General features: G+C 37.3%; 2 protein-coding genes across 3 annotated transcripts in view; one reads left to right on the top strand and one right to left on the bottom strand.

The window, feature by feature from the left end:
- LOC121736871 (oxysterol-binding protein-related protein 8) overlaps positions 1-18,320 on the bottom strand; it is a 53,761-nt gene extending 35,441 nt beyond the window's left edge. For both annotated transcript variants that reach the window (XM_042128338.1, XM_042128339.1), the window contains exons 1-3: positions 17,899-18,320; positions 6,316-6,605; positions 4,145-4,208 (exon numbers count right to left, since the gene is read on the bottom strand). In XM_042128338.1, coding sequence (XP_041984272.1) covers positions 4,145-4,208; positions 6,316-6,426 — 175 coding nt within the window. In that variant the 5' untranslated portion in view covers positions 6,427-6,605; positions 17,899-18,320. The remainder of the gene's footprint in view (positions 1-4,144; positions 4,209-6,315; positions 6,606-17,898) is intronic.
- A 949-nt stretch (positions 18,321-19,269) lies between these two features.
- Positions 19,270-23,754, top strand: LOC121736622 (zinc finger and BTB domain-containing protein 41-like). Its single transcript, XM_042127947.1, has 8 exons — positions 19,270-19,453; positions 19,606-19,715; positions 19,787-20,540; positions 20,864-21,066; positions 21,474-21,596; positions 21,848-22,042; positions 23,304-23,514; positions 23,644-23,754. The coding sequence occupies exons 1-8, from the start codon at positions 19,358-19,360 to the stop codon at positions 23,737-23,739; spliced, it is 1,788 nt and encodes a 595-aa protein (XP_041983881.1). The 5' UTR covers positions 19,270-19,357; the 3' UTR covers positions 23,740-23,754.
- Positions 23,755-25,774: the final 2,020 nt, after the last annotated feature.

Here is a 25,774-nt window from a genome sequence, read left to right as displayed (position 1 = left end):
TTTGGTATGAAGATAGTTTGAGCCCCGTGAAAAGATATAGGGGTCCCGTTTATCCCGAAAAAATGTACGCTTCCCGACTGAAAAGCGAATTTTGGCGAAGAATTACTAATTAACAATATTGACATAATCACGTATGACGTAAGTAATCTGTAATGTTTAGATCTATCTGAGTGCGGACTTTAGCTTAATTAATTCATCTCTTTCTCTTCTTTTACCTAATTACTCGTAATAGAGCTAGAAACAAAACAAGAGACTAAATACTTATTTGCTTGTCTCACTAGCATTATGCTTTCATAATATCTAGTCGTTTAGTTCTATTCTACTAACACTATCAATTTAAATTCTAATTAAAACGAATTGTATGAAAGCTTTTGTAATGAATGATTTTAACAAAGAGCCTCGAATAAGGCCACCATTCACCGTTTTAGGTTTCAGGCTCAGTTTACAGCAAAAACATCGAAACAAGCAACATTATATCACGAATATAAAATCGGGTCGAGTTACAGTCGAACTTGCGCATAAAGGGTTCTGTACAAGGAGGATTTTTCAGTTTGTGGCATGTACGGTGTGAGACGAAAATAGAAAATATTACGCAAAGTCAGAACTCAGAGTAGAGTCGACATGTTGACACACACTCTTCTCTCTTCTTCTTCTCTCTCAAACGTCGACTTCGACGATGACGATGACGACTTCTCTCAAACGTCGAACAAAACTGTATGTTTACTGTTTAGTTATATATCTTATTGAAAAGAAACAAATTACAGCTACATAGCTCCGCCGGTGACAGGTGGTAGGTACTAGGTAGGAAGGTGTCGGATTATTTAGTTTTCTAAAACACGAGTCCACCAGGCAACGTTTCTTATGGGGTGAGTCTGCTATCAAGCGCCAAAAGATATATCGAAAAGTGAAAACACTCATTTGCTCTATGTCTAGCCGCTAGCGGCATAAGAAATGTCGAAAACCTCATTATGGATTGTCTATGATGAAATACATATTCGAGTAATGCATTCAACACTAGATTTTCAACCCTGTTCCTAATGTCCATAGACACTTAAAAAAAAATTATAATTATTAGTACGAAGTATTTACCTAATGGCTAAACAGTTAAGCCTCAAACACATGTACCAAGTTATAATAATCATAGCTTGGCACGTGTCTTGTGTTTTCTTACAATACGAGTGTCTTGTAACTTGTAAACGATAACCCTACAACCCGCCCTCGTTATGAATGGGCATTATCAGCGTTACCAACTGCGGGGCTAAAACGGTCGCTTTGTAGAATCATAATAATGTATCACAAGATTCATTTTCTTAAAATTGCAAAATGGTCACTATGCTTGCAATTCATGTCTACAGATCGACAAGACTTTACATGAACGTGGCGAAAAAAGGAACTAACGCTGCCATCATACAAAAGCGTAATTTTATGACAGTTCTCCTTGTGCAGCGCCTCCGCTCACGTTCATAGAAAGCCTTGTCGACCTGTGGTAATTCGTACTAATTTGATATTTATATACTAATTTGACATAATATAAACCAGTATACCGGTCAGTGCTCAAGCAAGACGTCATGTATAATGTATTCGACGCCATATTGCAATGGTAAGACAAGTGTGACGTTTTAAGGAACATCCCAATAACGTCAATACACGTCAATGCACTGGCGTAAAGGGAAGTTCGGAACGAATCAACAGTATGGCGTCGATAGCACTGACCAGTATACTGGGTTATATTTTGGAACACACCAGCTGTATTAACAGCAATAGTTTGATATTGTCATACTGACAAAGGAGATCTGTTAGTTTGTTCCTACAACATGTCAGTGTTTCTATTCTTTATTCCTACCTTATGCAAAATTTTCTGGTACATGGAAACAAAATCAGAATATTACAATAAAAATTCATAAAATTCAGAGCGGCTCTCGAAACTTTCTTGTTCCGCTGTTGAGATTTGAGGGGCTCTTCAGTTATGGTCCTCTTTACAAGGACAGAGGGCAAAATATGTTATCTATGTACCTACAACTTACAAGGTATATAAATTTAGATGTAGTACGCTGCTACCTATTTCTTGGTCCATAATACGAGGGCTGCTATTTATGTATCCGGAACTGGCCACTTACAAGAACAATATTTAAAAAGTAATTACAACATTTGAAAATAGAACTCTTTGGTTGAAGAATACATTTTGTTTCATGTGACTGTCAATTATTTTTCCATTGTGGCGTCATTTTGAAAATTGCGTGTCTTCATTTGCCATGGATTTAACGCGTGAACATTTTCGTGCAATGATTTACTACGATTTTCGGCGTGGGCTAAATCAACAACAGTGCTTTATTCAACTCACCGCAACTTTTGGAGATGAAGCACCATCAAAAACCACTGTTTATCACTGGTACAGTGAGTTTAATCGTGGGCGGTCTATGCTCACGGATGAAAATAAAGAAGGTCGCCCAAAAACAGCTGTTGTCCCACAAAATATAGATGCTGTGCGGGAACTAATAATGCGTGATCGTCATGTTACATATCGCGAGTTAGAGGCGTCCTTAGGCATAAGTATGACGAGCATACATAAGATATTACACGAACATTTGGCTGTAAAAAAAATATGTTCGCGTTGGATTCCGCACAACTTGACAATCGATCAAAAACGGGCTCGTGTCGATTGGTGCAAAAAAATGATAAAAAAATACAACCGTGGTACGTCAAAAGCCGTTTATAATATCTACACAGGTGATGAATCTTGGATCTATGCATATGACCCCGAAACTAAACAACAGTCAACGGTGTGGGTGTTCCAAGATGAGTCGAAACCAACAAAAGTTACTCGTGCAAAAAGTACTTTGAGGCAAATGGTCGCCTGTTTTTTTGGAATTAATGGACATGTGGCTACAGTGCCATTAGAGAATCGTAAAACGGTTAATTCTGAATGGTATACGACCATTTGTTTACCAGAAGTCTTTGAAGAAATAAGAAAGGACAACCGACAACGCAGAATCATATTACATCACGACAATGCTAGCTGTCACACCTCAGCTGAAACAACTCAGTTTTTGGAGGGTCAAAAGATCGAATTGACTGGTCATCCGCCGTACAGCCCTGATTTGGCACCTAACGATTTCTTTTTATTTCCATACGCGAAGAACAAATTACGTGGTCAACGTTTTTCGAGCCGCGAAGAGGCTGTTGATGCGTTCAAAATGCACGTTTTGGAGATACCTCAATCAGAATGGAAAAAGTGCTATGAAAATTGGTTCCAGCGTATGCAAAAGTGTGTCGATCATCGCGGCGAATATTTTGAAAAGCAATAAAACCATATTAAATGATATATGTTTGTTTCTTTTTTTAATTCCGCATACATAAATAGCAGCCCTCGTACTCGTGCAAAAAGTACTTTGAAGCAAATTGTCGCCGGTTTTTTTGGAATTAATGGACATGTGGCTACAGTGCCATTAGAGAATCGTAAAACGGTTAATTCTGAATGGTATACGACCATTTGTTTACCAGAAGTCTTTGAAGAAATAAGAAAGGACAACCGACAACGCAGAATCATATTACATCACGACAATGCTAGCTGTCACACCTCAGCTGAAACAACTCAGTTTTTGGAGGGTCAAAAGATCGAATTGACTGGTCATCCGCCGTACAGCCCTGATTTGCCACCTAACGATTTCTTTTTATTTCCATACGCGAAGAACAAATTACGTGGTCAACGTTTTTCGAGCCGCGAAGAGGCTGTTGATGCGTTCAAAATGCACGTTTTGGAGATACCTCAATCAGAATGGAAAAAGTGCTATGAAAATTGGTTCCAGCGTATGCAAAAGTGTGTCGATCATCGCGGCGAATATTTTGAAGAGCAATAAAACCATATTAAATGATATGTTTGTTTCTTTTTTTAATTCCGGATACATAAATAGCAGCCCTCGTATGCTATTGTATATTAAAACTTATTAATTTCACTGACGAAATTACTTCCACGTCTAAAATCTTCGTAAAGAGTGCACCTTCTCTGTCTAAAGACCCTTCTCTACCTCATTTAGTGAAAGCGTCTTCATTTCATTTGATATTATTTTAACCCTGACATCCTAGAATGTCTTTACCATTAGATCCCATCTACAAGAGAAAAACACAGAATACAGATGATACTCACCGTACGTAGGGGGTGTGGAGGGCGCCGTCGCCGACAGCACCACGTTCAAGGGCTGGTGCTGCTTCTGTCACAATCAATAATAATCGATTATACAGTTATAATTGCTGTTGCAAATATGTTAGTGAATAATATAACAGGGCCGAGGCTGCCGGCGCTTGCACTATAATCATAGCCCGCAACCGCCGCTTAGACTATAATTAGTAGGAAACTTGAGGAACGCTATCATCCTATATCCTCAATAAAGACTGGTATTTCCTCATACGTCCTTATTAGTCGAAATTAAGAGTGGACTAGCTAATCTGTTCCTGTCTTTGTATAGTGCGTTAGTTCACTTAGTAAGTCTAAGACCATTTAATAGACAAAGTCAACCACAAAAACAGTTTAGTCCTATCTTAAAGATTGATACAGAATAGATACTAACAGACTCTTTTTGTAAAGAATAACCTTCTAAACTGCTAAGACGATTTTGATTAATTTAAAACAGGCGTGTACACTGTACACAGTACAGCCAAAGACTTCTATTTAAACTGATGTTTAAATAGAAGTCTTTGAGTACAGCATGCAACGGGAATGCGCTACTTTTTACGGCGACAATATATTCTATGCCTCTTATTTCTGTGGACTAGTTTTTTCAAAATTTGACACCGAATTGAGGAATTTCCTGTTTTTTCACTGTATAATCAAAACAAAACAAAACAAACAATGGTTATTCAGCAATGGGATAATGATATCCAGTTTCCGGTATCGATTATAGCTATCGTTTCTTGTCACACATTGTATTGCTAAAAAACAATGTGCAAAAACGTGTGTTGTAATATAGCCGACCACACACGTTCAAATATGGTATGTCCGTTTCCATCAATCATCCCCTAACAATAAATTCTCATAGTGGTCTTGTATTTCTCGGGACAAACAAGTAATTTTCAAAAGCTTGCCTTATAATAGGCCTTACGGATTTAAATGATATAATATAAAATATGTTGACAATTTAAACGATACCCCTAATGGCTGCTAGGAGACACATAACGTTAGGAAAAGATTGGTAAAAACGGGCATGATACCAGTAAGAGTAGGCTCCGAAAATAAACAAGCTGATTCACAATTTCAGTTGCATTAGGATTCGGAGACTTTACCGTGCTGTCATTGGTCAATACCTATATAATCTATAATACGCGACGAGAATTCATTTCGATGTCACGCAGTGAAGTTTCCGAATCCGAGAGAATCATGAATGTTTTCACCAACTTCCTACAACTATGTGTACGGCTATGTGTAAAGATCTTTTAGGGTCATGAATCTCGTAAAACAAACACGTTTTCAAACGAACCTATGGTTCACGAAAGTTCTTACGACCTAGGGACATTAGTGATACAAAAATTTTGTGAAATCTTGAAGGAAATGCACCCATAATGGCCGCTAGGGAACACCTTAACGTAAGGAGGCAGTTGGAGACAACAGGCATCAGCAGGCTTAGCGTGGCCACCTTAGAAAGGTTCTTACAGTAGACAAAGTGATGGTTTAGCAAAAGAAATATGTCAGTTTGTCCGCAAAATCTGTCAGCATTTCTAATGTGGCCGTGCTAAGCCTACAGGCTCCTTGAGGGTTGTATCATGTATGGTATGGCGCTATGTAGCCTTAGGCATCCATTACACGCTCACGCAAGCGACAGTCAATTCCGTCAATCATGAATTATGTTTGACTGATGGTGACTGATGGACCGACGAAGGTATTAGACGGTCACTCAATTCTCTTCAGTTTTATGTCAAAGTCAAAGCCAAAATTTTCTAAGGTATACGTTTCTAATTTTTTTTCCTATTTTGTCAGATGTGACAACACTCACATATCGTGTCAAATGTCTTGTTAGACAGACATGTGACAGCTATATCGTGACATGTGGAAGCTATTTCGTGACATATGACAGCTGTAATTTGACACGACTATCGACACGATAGACCCTACCGCTACATAGCAGCTGCATACAAAACTCAATCAGACTATTCGAACGTTTGGAATAAGGCTGAGTTTCCACCAGAGATGTGTTGCCAGGAATGTGTTTTTAAGATCCAATAGAATCGCTGCGCTGAGCGATGTCATTGCAAGCACACGTTAATGAGCGAAAACATTCCTCGCAATACATGTCTGGTGGAAACGTATCCTAACACATGACATACCTTCTGGTAGTTGGGCGTGGACGTGTGGAAGTGGTAGTCGGGGGGCCGCAGCGCGGGGGATGAGGGCGCAGCCGTCGGCGTGGACGTCTCCACAGCGGGGGACGAACTCATCCTGCCAGACGCGTCAAATCATCATACGAGCAGGACGGGAGATGGGGGAGAGGGATAGCAATACTCTATAATAATTCAACAATATCCTCCGAATATTATTAATATTACAATGTCATATTTAATGTTTACACTGGAATGGTGGTATGGAATGTGGAGGGAGAGGAATGGGATGATTGCACCTGGAAGAGAAACGTATGTGTTACTTAACATTGTAAGAGATTATTATAACATCTAATATCCTACTAATAATCTATACTAATCACGTCGCGACCACCGCGCTCGGTCCACGCGTTATCGCACACCGACATACGCAAGGCTCGCCTACTAGTTATCGTAACTACCTAACTAATATTATCGCGGGTGCTCCTGCCTGCAGGAGCACCTTATTTGTGATGGAGAAGATGTCGAGTACCCCCACTGTAAGTTATGCCAACGTTACTTCCAGAATAATGTACCCCAAGAAAGACCAAGCCATCGTAATGGATTCGATTGACGGATTGATGCTAAGAGATTATTTAATCGCACTCTCAACTGTAACGCCTACAACTCTACAAGGCGCAGGTTCGGCCTCATATGGAATATTGTTCTCATCTCTGGGCAGGGGCGCCAAAATACCAACTGCTCCCTCTGGATCGTATCCAACGAAGGGCTGCTCGAATTGTTGACTGCCATAGTGTTTCAAACAGCTTGGACCCCCTGGAATTACGCCGAGATGTAGCTTCACTCTGCATCCTCTATCGGTTGTATCACGGGGAGTGCTCTGAGGAATTGTTCGGAATCATACCACCTGCAACTTTTCGCTATCGTCCCACGCGAAAAACATACCATCCTCATCACCTTGATGAGTGGCAGTCTTCCACAGTGCGGTTTTCGCGTAACTTTATGCCGCGCACTGTAAAACTCTGGAATGAACTGTCACCAGCAGTATTTCCGGACCGATACGACCTGCAAACCTTCAAGAAAAGAGCGTATTCCCTCTTAAAAGGCCGGCAACGCACCTGCAGCTCTTCTGATGTTGCGAGTGTCCATGGGCGATGGTAGTTGCTTACCATCAGGTGACCCGTTTGCTCGTTTGCCCCCTTATTTAATTTAAAAAAAAAAATGTCGACGAATATTCGATTTATTTCCCGGATTGCTAACTCAAGAATCGCTCATCCGGGGGGTCCTGGGTTCGAGTCCCGCAGGCGGAACAAAAAGTTTTCAATGTTCCTGGGTCTTGGATGTGTATTAAAATAATATTTCAAAAATCTTAAATATATTTTATGTATAATATTATAAAAAATCCATAAATATATCGATGCAATGAACATTTTAGTTCTAATACGATTCAACAGATGGCGTTTTATTTTTTACTTCATTGTAACATAGAACTAATCATACTTATTAGTTATTATGTTTTTGTTTATAGTTTTTAATACGTTAGAATATTATGTTTAATAATATTATCACTTGGTATAATAATAATCAATCTATCTTATCTTATAGAACTCCTACTGCATTTCTAAGGAGTTCGAGTATACCGTGTTGGCCTATATTCCATCCAGAAAATATATCAATGCAATCAACATTTTAATTCTAATATATGAAAACAGATGGCGTTTTATTTTTTACTTCATTATTGTAACAGAACTAATCATACCTACTTTATTATATATTATTGTTTTTATTCATAACTAGCTGTTGCCCGCGACTTCGTCCGCGTGGACTTTAGTTTATAGCGCGCGGTGTCAACAAAATGTGTGTCAAATTTAAAAACTTTTTAAAACCCTGGTAAGTGGTACCCCTCTTAGGGCCGCGCTACACCGGAATGGCAGCGCTGAAAGTGCTCGCCTCGCCGCTGCCATTCCGGTGTAGCGCGGCCCTTAATCAAAATACCCAAAAACAGCTGTGCAGTGTGCACATAATCTATACTAATATTATAAATGCGAAAGTATCTCTGTCTGTCTGTCTGTCTGTCAGTCTCGCTTTCACGCCAAACACCAAAACTACCGAACCGATTGTAATGAAATTTTGTATACAGATAGTCTAAAGCCTGAGAAGCCTGATAGGCTACTTTTTTACTGGAAAAAAGGGTTGTAAGGGTCGTAAATTTGTTCAAAAAATTCATAATAGATGGCGCCGTGCGTCTTCTACATCGCGCTGACGCTTGCTCAAAAGTCTTTCTATAAGAGGTGGTATCATCTTACATTTAAGTCTCGATTTTTTCGATTGTTATATCTATTCTACGGTATTAAATAACTCGGTACTTTATCTGTGCAGGCAGTGACGTAACCTTAAGACCAAATTTCACCAACGACTGTTAAAGTTAATGCTCGAATTAGTATCACGTTAGCTGTTTCGTTTTTCATATGAATGAAAGAGAAGACAGGACATTTAAACAAGCTGTTAACACTAACAGACGTTGGTGAAATTGGGGCTAAACCTATCAATGATAAATAGTTTATGGGTAAAGTTGTGTAATTGGGGGGCTAAATAAGCTTTAAAATTTGGCATAAAATATAAAGTTTAATATAAAAAAATTAAGTACTTATTGTGTGCACACTGCACAGCTGTATTGATTTAAGGGGTACCAGGGTTTTTTATAAAAGCTTTTGACACCAATTTTGTTGACATCGCGCGCTATAAACTGAAGTCCACGCGGACGAATTCGCGGGCAACAGCTAGTGAATATACATATTAATGATTCCAACAAAATGGTATATAAAATCTTAAAAATATTTTTTTTTATGGTACCTCCCATACACATGAAGCGGGGATGATTTTTTTTTCGCGTCCACCCCACTGTGTGGGGTGTTCGTTGGAGAGGTTTTAAAAAATATTACGAGAATTCTTAGATCATTTTCCGATTTAGGGATCCATTTGTGCAATATGAAGTTTTAAAGTGGAAAAATTCGTTAGCTAGAGTCCAGCCCCTCTTCTACCAGCTAAACGGTTGCTTCTAGAAATGTGAAAAAATCACGGGAGTAGGAAATGTGCTGAATTTAAAAGGAAAATTATGACGGCTAAGAAGACTTCAAAGTTATTGAGTAATAGTCGATCAACTAAAAAAATTTATTCGACGAAGTATAAAGGAACTTTTCGTTCAAATTCCTTTGAACGTGACTGGGATGATGTTGTTAGTAGTGAAAATACGTCATAAATGTATATTCATTGACTACAAAAATTATCAAAAACTAGCGGTACTGCGGAACCGCAGCAGCTCTATTAGAAGTTATTTGCTAAGTGACGCTTTTAAATGGTGAGCAACAAATGGATGTATATCGTTAAATATTAACTCGCCATTGACTACAGCTACGTATGGTGGTGGGGAGGGTGCAATTAAACTGCTCATTCTTCTAGGCTAGGCCGACTAGGTTGCGATAATGCCGTAATGTGCTTGAGCAACCATACGGACATTTAAATATTATTCCATGCTCTACAGTTTTTATTAAAGAGTGGTTATCTCGCTTTGAAAATATTGCATTAATCAGCTACAAGTGATGCATATATGCCTTGTTTTTGAATTAGAAAGAAGAAAGAAGTTTTTAGTTCAATTTCATCAATCCGGTCAAATCCGATCCGGATTGAAAATGACGCCGGATTGCAATCCCTAGTTATGTTCGTTTTTATGTTCAACGATTACTCTTATGTTAACGATTACGATGTTAACCGATTTTCAAAATTTTTCTTTTGGTATATAGGGTATCATCTCAATTTGGTATTATATTCACAAAAGTGGTGACCTGATGAAGGATCCATAAGTAATCGAGGGAACTCCTCAAAATTTATAGGGAAATATGTGGTGACTTCGGTTTCGTGAGAAGTATTCTAAGCATATGCTTCCAACAAGTAAGATTTTACACCGAGGTATACCTGGTATACCGTGGTTCGGAAGGTGCTGAGAGAACTCCTAATTCTTTATAGATATAAGTTTGGGAGTTTCGGCGTTGTTTTAAGAACAGAAAGCATATTATGCTACTATGCAAATTACATTCATCATCATCATCATCATCAATACCATATTATACCATGCATCGTCCCATAATTATGAGCCTATTATGACCCTGTTATTGGTACTTTTCATAGTCTTTTAGATTAAGACTCGAGTTTGTCAAGCGATATTTAAAAAATCTATACTTATTATTATAAACCTGAAGAGTATGTTTGCTTGAACGCGCTAATCTCCTGGTCCTGAGGTCGGTCCGATTTAAAAACTTTTTTCAGTTTTAGATATACAGGCTATATATTATCACGCTAAGACTAATACGACCGAAGAAACTCAGGAAAATGTGGGAAAAACGGGGGAAATATTAGAATGAGTTTATCTCATGGACTACTGGAGCAATTTTTATGGCAATATTTGGCACAGATATAGAGTAGATCACGTGAAGGGCGTTACATAGCTATTTTTTATGGGAAAAGTACGGGTTTCCGTAAAATTCCTAATTTACGCGGGCGAAGCCGCGCGGGACATCTAATATAATATAAAATTCTCGTGTCACAATGTTTGTGCGCGAACTCCTCTAAAACTGCTCAACCGATTTTATTTTTATTTCGTTATGCCTGAGAATAGGTTTTTTATCTAATTTTTACATTGATACTAGAAATAATTTATATGGCAAAACAACGTTTTGCCGGGTCAGTTAGTTAGTAGTTATTTTATATATTATTTTACGCTCTATGCAGCCTATGATGGTAACGACTAACGATGTCCACCACTACGACTGCACAGCTACAGAAACCATGCAATCGTACCATGTACATTATTCAGGCGATCACAAAACGTGTAGAGAGACATATTCGTTTATGACAGATCTAGGCACACCGCACAGCTTCGCAATTATGGCTATATATCGTGGCCCAAAGTGAACAGGGATATTAGTATTTTTAGTATTTTTTATAAAGCAATACTCAATTTTAGGGTCGCCGCCAACATTGCGTTACGTAGAGTGTGAAGAGCATGGAGAGCTGGGGACTAATAGACGAACTTTTTCCTCTCTATCTTCTTACTCGCCATTATATTTTGTCAATATATTTGCCCGCATAATGTATCCGAAAACACCATGATGTTGATATAACCTACATTATACATAATATTCCATTTTTCCGTGACACTGATAAAGTTAGGTTTATATTCAATGTCTGAACATTTCGCGCATTATCGTGAAATCGAACAAGTGCCAGCCGAATTTCGTGTTTCATATATACGAAAACAAGGTGAATACTAAGTGTACATACATTTTATCTAAATAATATAAGCTTTCAGCATTTCCAATCGATCTGTATACGTACGACTATCTAGCCTAGTGTTTCTCAAACTTTTTCGGCGGAACCCTTTAAAGAAGTGACGGTGACGAACCCCCCAACGAAAAGATTGTTTTGTCTTTGAATGAATTGTCACCATGCTGGTGTGTGATGACTGATGACATTCCAAAAAAAAACAATTCATGTATCGCTCGCGGAGCCCCTACAAGGCCTACAGCCCCAGGGCTCAGCGGAGCACACTTTGAGAATGACTGTTCTAGCCTACGAATAATAAAAACTAAGAGTAACTCCGTCAAAAAAAGTGCACCAAAAGGCTACAAAATGTGACCCGAATACATGCATATTTATGCATGTGTTCGGTACACATTTTTCGTGTATGTATACTCGAGTGACATTCAACCAGGTTGACATGACAATTTTGTCAAACTCATTTTACAATTTGTTTACATAGGTTTGTTTACTTACTTTTTACGTAGCTTTTTACAATATTTTGGTTGTTAAAATGCCTAAATGCCCTGTGAAATGGTGTAGAAGTCATACAGATACGACTTTTAATACAGGAATAACCACAAATAACCTTTCATATGTAAGTGAATTTCTTGTATTTTTGTCGACCCAAAAAAGATGGTTTATTTAAGTTGGATGCTAGGGTATTTGCATAAAATTAAGCTGGTCTCTTTGTGTTTGTCTTATTAAATTTACATGTTATTCTAAAAGTGCAATAATCAAAAAATAAAATATAATTACAAAATTTTTACAAAGTCGCCATGGACAGTGTTATGCAAGATGTAACAATTTAATCATAAACGAAATTTTAGGGTCTGGCTGACATTATAGGTACTAAATGCGTTATAAGATGATATGGGTATTCTCATATTTCTTGCTACGGATTTTTTTACTACAAAACAAAAAAACATAATGTAATAAATTACGCTCAATCGACAAAAACATAATTATATGTATTTCCTTTAATATAGTAAATGAACAAAAATAAAAAACTGCTAACGGTTATTAAAATATTATATTAATTGTGAGTTATAAACTTACAAAATTTACGTAAGTTTTTAATTTCAATTCTGTAATAATTTAGCACATAGATTTTTGTAATCTCAAAACGTCTTCCCTATAGTTTGTGCGTTTTATGATGATATGGGTGACACATAATAATTGACAATAGTAGGGAAGTTACCTAAAAAAATTAATCGATAATTTAAAAATATCGAATCACTTCGTAAAGGAATTGCAATCGAAATCATCGATTTCGTACTGACGTTTCAGAGTGGCGCCGGCGATTTAAAATTTTTATCGATTTGATTTCGATTCAACAGTGTCAATCTCTATCAATGGCATAAGTTCCGTTTCATGCATCTGACATTTTTGAAATATTTTCGTAACAATAATTTTTACTCCTGTTTTCACAGTTAATATTAATTATAATTTTATACTAATAAGTTAGCATTTAGCAACTTTTCATTTTTATTTTACAATTACTGTTTCATAACAATGACAATGACAATAACCGCGCAGGCTGTCGTCCGGCGCGCAATATTATGATACGTTATTCGACCTGGGATACGACCTTGGCGAAAATCTGAATTGTCATATTTTAGTGTTCGAAAAGGAGCCGAATTTAAAACGGTTGAAGTATGGGAGTTACGTTTCTTTAGTTTTTATTATTCGTAGGTTCTAGCCTATAAATTGCGATTAGAACGCAGTGTGTCGCAGCCCGCAGGTATGAAAGTTTGACAATGATTCTTCATACACATAGCATACTGCGAACAGACTTAGGCCCAATTTCACCAAGTCTGTTAGTGTTAACAGCTTGTTAAAATGTCATGTTTTCTCTTTCATTCATATGAAACACGAAAGAGGTAACGTGATACTAATTCGAGCATTAACTTTAACAGTCGTTGGTGAAATTGGGTCTAAACTCGAAAGTAGGTAATCTAACATGGCAGAACAATGCTTCGGCACAAATTAGCCGGCGCGACGTACCGACGTTGAAAGAACCTTTCCCGAGGAAAGATAATTATGTTTTCAAAGGGTTTCTCTTCAAAACTATAAATTATATATTTACCAAACGCGCACACAATATTATTTGGAATTATTTTTCATGTGCACAAATTAGACACAATATTATGTGAAACTGGCATATCGGAAAACTGCTAAAATAGGTTCACTAACATGACCTGCCTACCTAGCATACGCCAACGAGATATCTCACTCTCGAGATAATTAAATTTTGATATTATGAGACGAGTAGTTACTCGTCTCATAATGTCAAAATCTCGACATTATCTCGACCAAACTCTATATAAATGTGTTATTTCGATGATAGATCTACGCGAGAAAAAATGTTTGTCATGCTAGGGTGAATAGAGATGAAGAAACATCAAACATCGAGAAAACATGTAGAGTGAGATATCTCGTTGGCGTATGCTAGGTAGGCAGGCCCGGATCTAGGAGGGGGGGGGGCGAGAGGGTGCACTTGCCCCGGGCGGCAAAAATTGGGGGGCAGCCGGAGGCCACCTCCCAATCTTTTGCCGCTTTCTTCACCGCCGCGTGCGCCACCGGTGGCCCACCGCGCTACCCCGTCAACGTTGTTTCGCAGAATTCTATCTGTTGTTAAAAGACTTGGAGGCGCCCCTTGTCGCGGGGCAATCATAGAATTTTATTTAAGTAGGTACCAATTGAAAACGCACATTTTTGCTTGGAAGGCGGCAAATTGGGATTCTACTCCCCCTTTTTTAAAACGTAGATCCGGGCCTGAACATGACATAGAGCATAGGTTGTTCATAGAATAATAGCTGGTGTTGATCACAGCCATGTGGCTTTTCGCGCGGGCCTAGATTTTCCTTTCCCAAATTCAAGGTATCACCATTAGATAATTTTTGTAATATAACGGTTCTGTTGCTTCAGCTTGATGGAGAGGGAGCGCGGGTGCAGTAGAATTTGAATGAAGAAGAAGAAGACTATTGCCGTCACGCTTCACCCTGTGCTGGCACGTGTATTGTGATAGAGACAGATAACAGTAAATCGAGGTAACATAGTCCTTCTTCCTTCAAAATAAAGCCTATCTAATTATTCTTTTTTTTAATATCTTCCGGAAGGGTGAGTCTATGCTCTACCACAATAGACATAACTACCAGTACTACGACTGCTAAGAGACGGACGTGTAATAATACCTGTCATTTCTTTCGGGTTTCGCCAGGATAAGTTAAGGGCTGGCGCGCTGGCTGATATAATTTATTTTTAAAATGATGATTTTGAAATAGAAATCTGACAGTTTTCTTTGCATGTGCCAAAATATAAACAACAACTAAATTTGTAGGTAACGACCCTAGCGACGACTTTTGTCATAATACGTCAAATTTAAAAATTTCAACCTCAGTTCTAAGTCGGTATACTCTATAATTCTGTCTACTCTGCCTCTACGTATTTATTTTATCTTAAAGATCTTTCAAATTTGTTTTATGGTCGGTGGATTGGCGGGGTACGGGGTATTCATTTTTTGCGATTTTTGAAGGGTCATATTTTTTATTTATTAGTAAACGTTCCGCGCGGCTTCACCCGCGTACGGCGTAAATTAGATATTTCTAATTTCACAGACAAATTAGTCCACAAAAAATAGCATATGATCCTTTACGTGGCCTACTTCTTATCTGTGCCCAATAACATAAAAATTGCTCCAGTAGTTCGTGAGATAAGCCCTTTCAAATAATTTCCCCCGTTTTTTCTACATTTTCCTCTATTTCTTCGCTCCTATTAGTCTTAGCGTGATAAAATATAGCCTAAAGCCTTCCCCGATAAATGGGCTATCTAACACTGAAAGAATTTTTCAAATTGGTCCAGTAGTTCCTGAGATTAGCGCGATCAAACAAACAAATTCTTCCGAATTATAATATTAGTACAGATATAGATTTAGAAAAAATCGAATGTTGAGGCATAGCTTTAAAGTTTAGCAGATCCCAATAATCCCAAAAAAAAAATCATTTGTCTACACATTGTACAGGGAGTTGATTGGGAAATATGTTTGTATGGAAAAACAGTGTTAGCGTATTCTCTTAATACTGATATGCAAAAGTTTCTTTCTGTCTGTGGGACGTGGGTGCAGATTACTTTCATTTCTGAGGGAAAATAACTTTGCACAGTGTAATCTTTCTAAGTATATAGATACAATCAATCAAAATATGTGCCGTTATAAACACTATCTTATCTCTAATATCACAGCTTCAACTGGTGGATTTGGATGTGGGATTTAGCTTACATCAGATAATATGTGAATTGAATGATTGAGAAACTGAAATGTATAATATTATATTCTGTACTAAAATAGGTACCTTTGCCTAGCAGTCAGACAATCTAAAAAAACACCTTGATCAATATCATTTAGCTCTATTATCTCTACCCTGTGTCACTCTCAGAACTAGTTTATGTGACAAGCCATTTAGGCATATTTATTTCTAAATTAATATCTTATATCTTTAAACGAGCAATTCTTGTATATATTATATAATTGGAATTTCGGAATTGGCTCCAACGATTTTCATGAAATTTAGTATATAGAAGGTTTTGGGGGCGAGAAATCGATCTAGCTAGGAATCATTTTTAGATAATGTCATTTTATTCTTGTTTTATCGAATACGGAGCAAAGCTTGGTCAAATAGCTAGTGTATATTAAACAGTACAGGAAAACATAGCATTAATTTTGACAAAATTTGGCCAAGGAAAAATACTTACATTTACTTCTATGTAAAATCTAAAGCTTTATAAACAATTTACAACTGAACAGAATATTCTTTCCCTTGAAACAGAACCAATTCAAAGTCACTAATTGGTATGAGGTATCTAGTGCAATTACTGTGGAGATAATTTCTATGATTCAAAGCTATATTGGGAGTAACATGCTCTAGACACAAGGTCAATACAATGAGAACCGTCACCTGGAACTTTGATATTACATACTCTGTTTTAAGTGTTTGGTGTAAATGTAATTAGCAAAAAAATTTTAACTCAAAATTAATGTGCCATTGTATTTCTTAATTGTGGTTATTTGTGGCATTTAAATTGATAGCATTATCTGAATATACAGAGCTTTATAAATAAAAATGATTTGAAATGGAGTATAAAACCAACATAAATAATATTTCTAAGTAATCATAACTTTGGTTTACTTTTATTGAAAGAGATTTGATTGTTTAATTCAATAGCCTTCAAAACTTGTGAATTCAATAACCTTTAGTGCATGTTCTAGAATAATTCATAGAGAGCTACAATCAAACTTAGAGATTCTCAAATGCCTGTTTTGTAGACCACTTTCAAAATTTTGGTGGACTCCTGAAGCACCACCCCTCTAACCCCTGGGACCACTTTGGGAATAACTGGACTCTCACTTCATCCCTTATTTTTATGGTTCAAATTCCTTTTACATGCAACTACTTTTATTTTAAAATATAATAATGATTAGTTATATTGATGAATCAATAGAAATACACATGAATCAATAGATATCCTTATAATACTATCTCTCTTTTGTTAAATATATGATTTTAATCATACTAGGTTTATCTTTTTATATTATCTTGATAACCCACAAGAAAATACAGTGCCTGACATTTTTTCTTATTTTTTCAAGAAAGTTGGCATGAAAATGTTTTAGTCTTAAAAAATAAGCCATCTGAGAGGCTTTCACACAAACTTCAAAAAGAGGCCTGTCTACAGCCTGCGTGGAGAAGAGCTTCTAATATATCTACAATATTGTACATACAAACATTCAGCTCTGAATGTTTGTAAGTACAATATTCTCTTGAAAACTACTGATGGTATTTGGACATAGCTCTTACTATAATTGGACAACACACAAATCAGGCAAAGTTATTATCTTGAACATCTGTTAGGCTAATTATAATTATAAACATTTTATTATTATAGGCTACTGCGAATGAAGCAAATTTTAAGCTGCAGCTTAGAACTTAATGAATATTCAAATTAGGTAGCCAGTAGCAAAACTTAAGGTACACATCTTCATGAATTAGACAAAAACAGTATACAAATATTGTGTTTCCAATAAGATCTGATACTTTCTATATCTTTTGCATTGTTGTAGAATAAATAGCAATGGCTTCTCTATGGAATGTATATTATAACGACATAAAACACCTACACCTAATGCCCTAATACTAAATTAGCTATAATTGGATTAAACGTCTACCAGCGTGGTGTACTAACCAGAGATCCACAGAGATCGAGTCCCGTAACCCGTTCAGCAGCACATTGCAGCAGCAGAAAACTCTCGCGAATGTTCGCAGCCCGGCCGAACTTTAGAAAACAATCACCAAACGGACAGTTCGTTTCGCGAAACTGTATAAACGGCGAACATCGCTAGCCTCATTATAAGCAACGTAAACATTCCACTGCGAACACTTTAGTAATATAATATTTTAGCCGCTTGTTAAATATATAGATCAATGACTTATAGCTTCCCCGAACACGACACAATACGAACACGAGATTTTGTATACGGCAATGTTTTATTGTCTTTTATTCGGAATCTGAATTTTTGCTAATATTCGTGCAATATGGGCTTGGCGAGCAAATCGAAATAAATATTTTCGCTTTTTCGTACAACTCGTTAATCGGGTGACACAAGGGAATATTTTTTTATTGACAAGTGACATACATACCAGTGTTGCCAGATGGTCTCGGCCTAGAAATCCCCTAGATTACTTTTTCTTCTAAATATTCAATAAAAATATATTACTAAACTTTATTACAGCTCGACAAGGCTTTATGCCGGCTCTTGATATAGGCGAACGCGTTGGCCAACGCGTCTGCAGACGCGTTGGCAGTGCGCTTGCAACGGCGTTTGTGAGTAATCCACACATAGGAAGGTCGTTCAGTATGCTTTGGATCGCGCCAATGTGCGGACGGATTCAAAATGGATGTTTAGTCGCTAACAGCTGCAGCTGTTTATTTATTCACAGCTTATAATTACTTTGTAAATGTGGACAAGAAAAAGTTTTTAAAGAGTATTCTGGAAATAAATAAATAAAAGGCGAGAAAACGTAACAAACAAAGAAATAAACTCACTTTTACATAATATTTTATAATATTAAAATAATATAAGTAATTATTTTATTACCTACTTATTATTTATTAAATTATTACATACAAAAATTATTACATATTATAATAATTATCATAATTATAACTCCGGGCAAACTGATCGCGCGGCCTATGTGTGGATGGAGCGCGAAGCTTGCGACAAATGTCCTTTGATCTTTTGCCGACATTTCCGACCCGCGCGGCAAGCTCGCAGATGCGTCGGCCAACGTCTAAATACCTACGGCCAACGCGCGAACGCCCGTTCTACACATTGGGCCAACGCGCCTGCAGACGCGTTGGCCAACGCGTTCGCCTATATCAAGAGCCGGCATTATATGAACGTTGCAAGAAAAGGAACTAACGCTTCTATCATACAAAAACGTAATTTTTGACAGTTCTCCTTTACCAGCAGCGCCCATTGACATCATTGACATATTCATTTAATCTATGACTATACTTATATCCTTAAATCTATGGTCGGTAGGTACCGAGAAATTCATGATTTGCAAAAGTAAACAAATAAGTTCATCGCCTAAATTCTTTTATTACCAAAAAAGAATAAACTTAACTTGTTATAAATAACATGTCTTCTTATTTGTGTTTTATTTGTCACAGTACTGTTAGCAATGAGACAGTCGAGGAAATCCGAGAGAAATACAGAGAGGTAGTCGGGATACCAGTAAGTATAACTTTATTTTCATCAATTAAACAAAAACCTTATTTGGGGGACGCGTGATTGATACAAATTACATCTTAGAAACAAATGAAACCTACATTTATGTGCAAATCCAATAAATTAGTACTTTTTTAATGTCCCCTAAAATGTTTCAGCTGTGTCCCGACTCACAACTCTGCTACATTTGCTGTCATATCCTCAACAAGCTGCATTTATTCAAAACTGTATGTTTCAAAAGGAGTTTGGAGTACCCAGTTCTATTCAGGTATTTAAATTTCCAATGTGAAATGTGACTTTCATGTAACATTCAATAACTAAAGTTCATTTATGTCACAGTGAAAAAGGGACGCTTTACTTACAAAGAAATGATTTAGATATCCATGTAATATGTTCTGAAGACTGTGATATCTACATGCAAAAACCAAATTTTAAATCCTATCATTACAATGACAATAATATTAATGATAATGGAAGCAATAACAAATATGTTAAACTTGAAGACAATGATTTCCATGAGTATCTCAATGATATAAATAATGATTTCAACAAAAATTATGAATTTGAAAAACAAAATAACTTTAATCAAAACTATGATTTTGAGAAGGATAATGCTGTAGAATTAATTAATGACTATGAAGTCATACATAATGAAGAAAAGACCAACAATGATCCTTTTCAACAAACAAACCCTGAAGTGTATCAAAATGATTTAGATGATGATGACCATGATGCTAGTGATAATGTGCCAAATAAGGATTATGGTAGCTTTGATATGAATAATGAAGATGATTATGATACTCAATACAATGAAACTCCAGAAATTGAAAAGACTGTTTATGATAATTACCAGAAGGAAATAGAAGAAGTAACCAATACAGATACAGACACATCCAAAACCAAAATTAAAAAATCAAAGAAACCCAAAAAATGTTATAAAAAGATTGTACTCAGTGTAGAACAACAAAAATCAGAATTGGAAGCCAATAGACGTAACAAAAAGTACATAGAGGCAGAGTTTAAATGCTACAACTGTGCCTTAAGTTTCCTGTTCAAGGATACACACCAGGCTCACATGATGAGACATGAAGAGGTAGTTCTTACAGATTAATACTAAACCCCTTAGTGAGAAAGATCTTACAAAGACTAGCAGTTTAATATTACTACTACAATACAACACTATGAAATCTTTTTTTAGTCTAATGGAGAGTTCCAATGTCCAATTTGAAAGATCTTACAGAGACTAGCAGTTTAATATTACTATAACACTATGAAATCTTTTTTTAGTCTAACGGAGAGTTCCAATGTCCAATTTGCACACTCAGATTTGCCTTCCAATGTCCAATTTGAAAGATCTTACAAAGACTAGAAGTTTAATATTTCTATTTACTACAACACTATGAAATCTTTTTTTAGTCTAACGGAGAGTTCCAATGTCCAATTTGCACGCTCAGATTTGCCACTCAAGCATTATTAAGATCTCACACGACAAGTCATATGGAGCGGTACAAATGTACAAAGTGCCAGGAGATCCTCAAACCAAAATCTACAAAAACACATCCATGTGGTGCAAAAGAAATACAAAAGATTGCCTGCCATCTCTGTGGAAATTTGTTAAAGTATGTATGCATGTTTTAAAGTTAAAGTTTAGTCTATGTCTTTAAGTATAAATTACTAGACGTTCCGCACGGCTTTGCTTGCGTAGATTAGAATTTTTATTAGACAAATTAGCCCACAAAAAATTGCCTTTGGTCCGTCACATGGTCTACAATCGATAAATGAGCTATCTAGCACTGAAATAATTTTTCAAATCGGACCAATAGGTCCAGAGATTAGCGCGTTCAAACAAACAAACTTTCGAGCTTTATAATATTAGTATAGATTTATAAAACTACTTCACCACTACAAATGACCACATTAAAGTTGATGTTATTGTCTGTTATAACATCTTCAACATTTATGACAATGAGGATTATAGTTACTCGTTTTTTATTTTGTATTTATTAATTAAGTCGTATAATTTCAGGGATGCGAATGGTTTGCAGCAGCACTTACGGCGCGTGCACTCGACCGCCGGCCATCAGCGGTTGATGTCATGCGGCGTGTGTGGTGAGCGGTACGCTGGACAAGCGCTCCGCACGCATATGATGTATGCCTGTCTCTCTCTCTCTCTCTTTTTACTGCACATATCTATCTCTTTTCCTTCTGGCTTTGTTCACTCAAAACCGGAAACCTTATTGCCGGATTTAAGAGTCAAGACAAAACGAGTGACTGCCTACAGGACCTACTATATTTTATGTAAGCATTGTCACATCCAAAAAGTTTACCAACTAAAAGATGTGAACTTTTAAAAATTATTAAGTAAGATTTTTTGAAATAAATCAATTAAAATAATTTCAGAAAGCACATCAAGAAGAAGTTCCCATGCGACCAGTGTTCGTCTGTGTTCAGTAGCCCGTACACGCTGACGCGACACAAACGGAAGCACTCCGCGATAACCGAGAGCCACTACTGTACGGTCTGCGGCGTGAGCTACACCTCGCGCAAGAGTCTGCTCGCGCATACCCGCAACTCCGCCGTCCATCAGAATAATATGTGGGTTTGAGAAGAATATGTTACCCATCTAAGTAAACTACTTATGTAATAATACTCCCACACTAATTTAGCTGAAGGTGGCCAGTTTCATTGAAACCAGGCCAGTTGCGCAGAAGTAATTTTCAAATCAAATCATTTATTTCGGGCATCAGAGGCCCATATAACAAATACCTTAAATCTAACATACATATCAATTATGTTATAAATACCTTAAACTAACATACATATTTTATATATATTCTTTAAAACTAACATACATATTTTATATATATTCTTTAAAACTAACACTGTCACGCTTCGTTCCGGAGTCTCCCCCGGAACCTCCGATAGACCACATCGGATCGGAAGATCAGATCAGATCACAGAAATCGGAAGATGCGTCAGTACTCTCACCACTAAGGACCCTGTGGCGTTGTGGTTGACCTTGTGGCGAGACTGCAGACGTTCAACACTCAAGTGGAGGGATGTCTTCTTACTGATTTTTATAGTGCCCAAGTGTGTGCGCAGTACACTCAGAGCACTCTCTAATCCTTTACTCTCATAACCCAATGGGACAGAAGACCAACACGACTGGCGAGAGATCAGGCCCAGAACCGACTTTGTACATGCCCATCCGACGCATGGATCATCTTACTTGTCAGACTATCAGGTGATCAGCCTGCATTGTCCTAACACTCCTAACCAAACTTGGAAATAACATGTTTCCAACGCGGTAAACCCGTGGGTTTACCTCCGAGTCAAGAGTCACGCTCTAAACCACTGGACCACGGAGGCGTCTATTTATGTCCTTGTCTGTCAAATGACATTTCCAATATAAAAAAAAAACTTTAAATAAGCCGTTATTTTAATAATTTTACTAAGGAAGAGGGTAAGCATTAGGCTGGATTTATATACTGGGGTGGCCCCACATTTCCCGTGGATCTGTCAGTAGCGGCGCAGAAAGGAACATGGTCGGGTTTTAGTGGGTAGAGCTGCGGCCACTAACCATCGCATCGGTCGCAGCGAGTCCCACATACCCCGGTTGTCCTCCCCAGCACTGCCGGGGATGCATAATGGCATTTCCCGACCCAAAAAAAAGGCTGGATTTATATGCGGCGGCAGAACGTGCGGTTTGCTTATGTCATCTCGTGGCGTAGACGCCAAGCCGCGCATTCGGGCACATATAAAATCAGAAATGTCGCTGCGCTAGTAAACGGTTAGTATAAAAAGTCGCTGCGGAGATTTCTTCTCCCGTATGCTCAAGTGCAAGTATTTTCACCAGGCTAGAGTGCGCTGTCTGCGGTCGCGCGTGCCCCGGTCGTCGCGCGCTGTCGCTGCATGCCGCGCGCGTTCACGGCGGCCGCGAGGACCACACTTGCCCGCTCTGCCCCTCGAAGTACACGACGCGCGGTGCGCTGCTGCGACACATAGACGGCCATAACAAACCACGACGGAAAGCCGCCGTGTGTCATCTCTGCGGGAATAGCTTTAAGGTTATTTTTGAGACTCTTATGAAGAAATTTTTGTTTCTTGTTGGATACATCATACAAAATAATATTATTATGTTCCGTTCAGGGATGGTAGTTCAACAAATCAATATAGAGGTGTTTTTTATTTTGCAGGACAACAATAAATTGAAAAGGCATCTTCGAGACGTGTGTGAAAAAGACAAAATTGAAGAAGAGTTTTCAACGATAATAATGAATAATATAGAATGAATACAACATGTTCAATTTTATTTACCTTAATGCACATCCGAGTAAGGGTAGGCGCAGACAGAAAGGAGCGCAGTGGAGAGGATTTTATTAACGCACTTGAAAATAAACTTTAAAATAATTACACTAAAGTGCATAAATGCTTGAACCTTTATACAAGAAATGCTCGCGCGTCCTCGAGGATACGGGGGGGGGGGGGGGGGGTGTATCATAATTCCAGCGTACTTGTATAATGGAATAAAGTTAATATACCTAGCGGAATAGAGAAACAAAGGCCTGAGCAAGAGAGATGTCACTATCAGTAACACTGCGTAGTAAAAAGAGACGTGTGATACATGATAGCAGCACTCTTTTTTTGACATCCAGTCGGCACGTGCCGCACGTTGACAATTTAATCTCATAGAATTCATGTTCAATCATGCTTGTGTAATGTAAGTGTATAGAATACGTACCATGGAATTAATATAATCCTACTATCATCCTACTATAATATTATAAAGGCGAAAGTTTGTTTGGATGTATGGATGTTTGTTACTCTTTCACGCAAAAACTACTGAACGGATTTTAATGAATCTTTACAATAATATAGCTTATACATCAGAATAACACATAGGCTAAAATTTTAACCGACTTTCAAAATGGGGGAGGTGTTATGTTCGTTTTCTTATGTTCAACGATTACTCCGCCGTTTGTTAATCGATTTTCAAAATTTTTCTTTGGTATATAGGGTATCATCCCAATTTGGTATTATACTTATTCACAAAAGTGGTGATCTGATGAAGGATGCATAAGTAATCGAGGGAACTCCTCAAAATTTATATGGAAACATGTGGTGACTTCGGTTTCGTGAAAGTATTCTAAGCATATGCTACCAACAAGTAAGATTTTGCACAGAGGTATACCTGGTATACCGTGGTTCGGAAGGTGCTGAGAGAACTCCTGATTCCTTATAGATACAAGTTTGGGAGTTTCGGCGTTGTTTTAAGAACGGAAAGCATATGCTACTATGCAAATTACATTTATCATCATCATCATCATCACTACCATTTTATACCATACATCGTCCCATGGTTATGACTTATGAGCCTATAATGACCCTGTTATTGGTACTTTTCATAGTCTTTTAGATCGAGACTCAAGTTTGTCAAGCGATAATTGAAAAAAATCTATACTTAATATTGCTTGAGAGTATGTTTGCTTAAACGCGCTAATCTCAGGAACTACTGGTCCGATTTAAAAACTTATTTCAGTGTTAGATAGCTAATTTATCGAGTAAGACTATAGGCTATATATTATCACGCTAAGACTAATACGACCGCAGAAACTCAGGAAAATGTGGGAAAAACGGGGGAAATATTAGAAATTACGAACTACTGGAGCAATTTTTATGGCAATATTTGGCACAGATAAAGGCCTCTTGGATATCTCTAGTGGCGCGGCGAGTGGCAGATTCAGGCAACACGTGGGTGTCAGAGTGCGATCAGCTGTGAAATACGGTTTACTAGTTAAAAATGAAAACACGTTGAAAACGTTAAAAAGTGCTCTGAATAAGGAAAATATGGGCGGTACGAGGTACTGTTGTGTTGTAGGGTGCAAAAATTCCCAATCTCGGATTCGTGAATTAACGTTTTATTCGTTTCTGAGACGGAATTGGGAAACGTATCGAAATCAAAATGCCGATTATTAATCATGCTAAAATCTAAATCTCGCATGAATATTTCTAAAATATCACGTGCAACTTGCAAGTTATTTTTAATATCATTGTTTTATGTATAATAATATATTGTAATTGAAAAAACGATATACTTACTTAAATAAAATTATTGTCGGTTCAATATTTATTACTATTCACTTTCGCATTTATATTATCATACTAATATACTAATTACTGATATTACTAATTTACTAATAATATTATAAGTGCGAAAGTGTGTCTGTCTGTTACCTCTTAACGCCTAAACTGCTGAACAGATTTTGCTGAAATTTGGCATGGATAACTCCAAAATAATATATTCTTAAGAGTCTCGAAAAAGGACAT

The sequence above is a fragment of the Aricia agestis genome, chromosome 19, assembly GCF_905147365.1.
Source record: "Aricia agestis chromosome 19, ilAriAges1.1, whole genome shotgun sequence".
Taxonomy (NCBI): domain Eukaryota; kingdom Metazoa; phylum Arthropoda; class Insecta; order Lepidoptera; family Lycaenidae; genus Aricia; species Aricia agestis.
The sequence above is the reverse complement of the archived record's forward strand: the minus strand, read 5'-3'. Positions and strand labels throughout refer to the sequence as shown.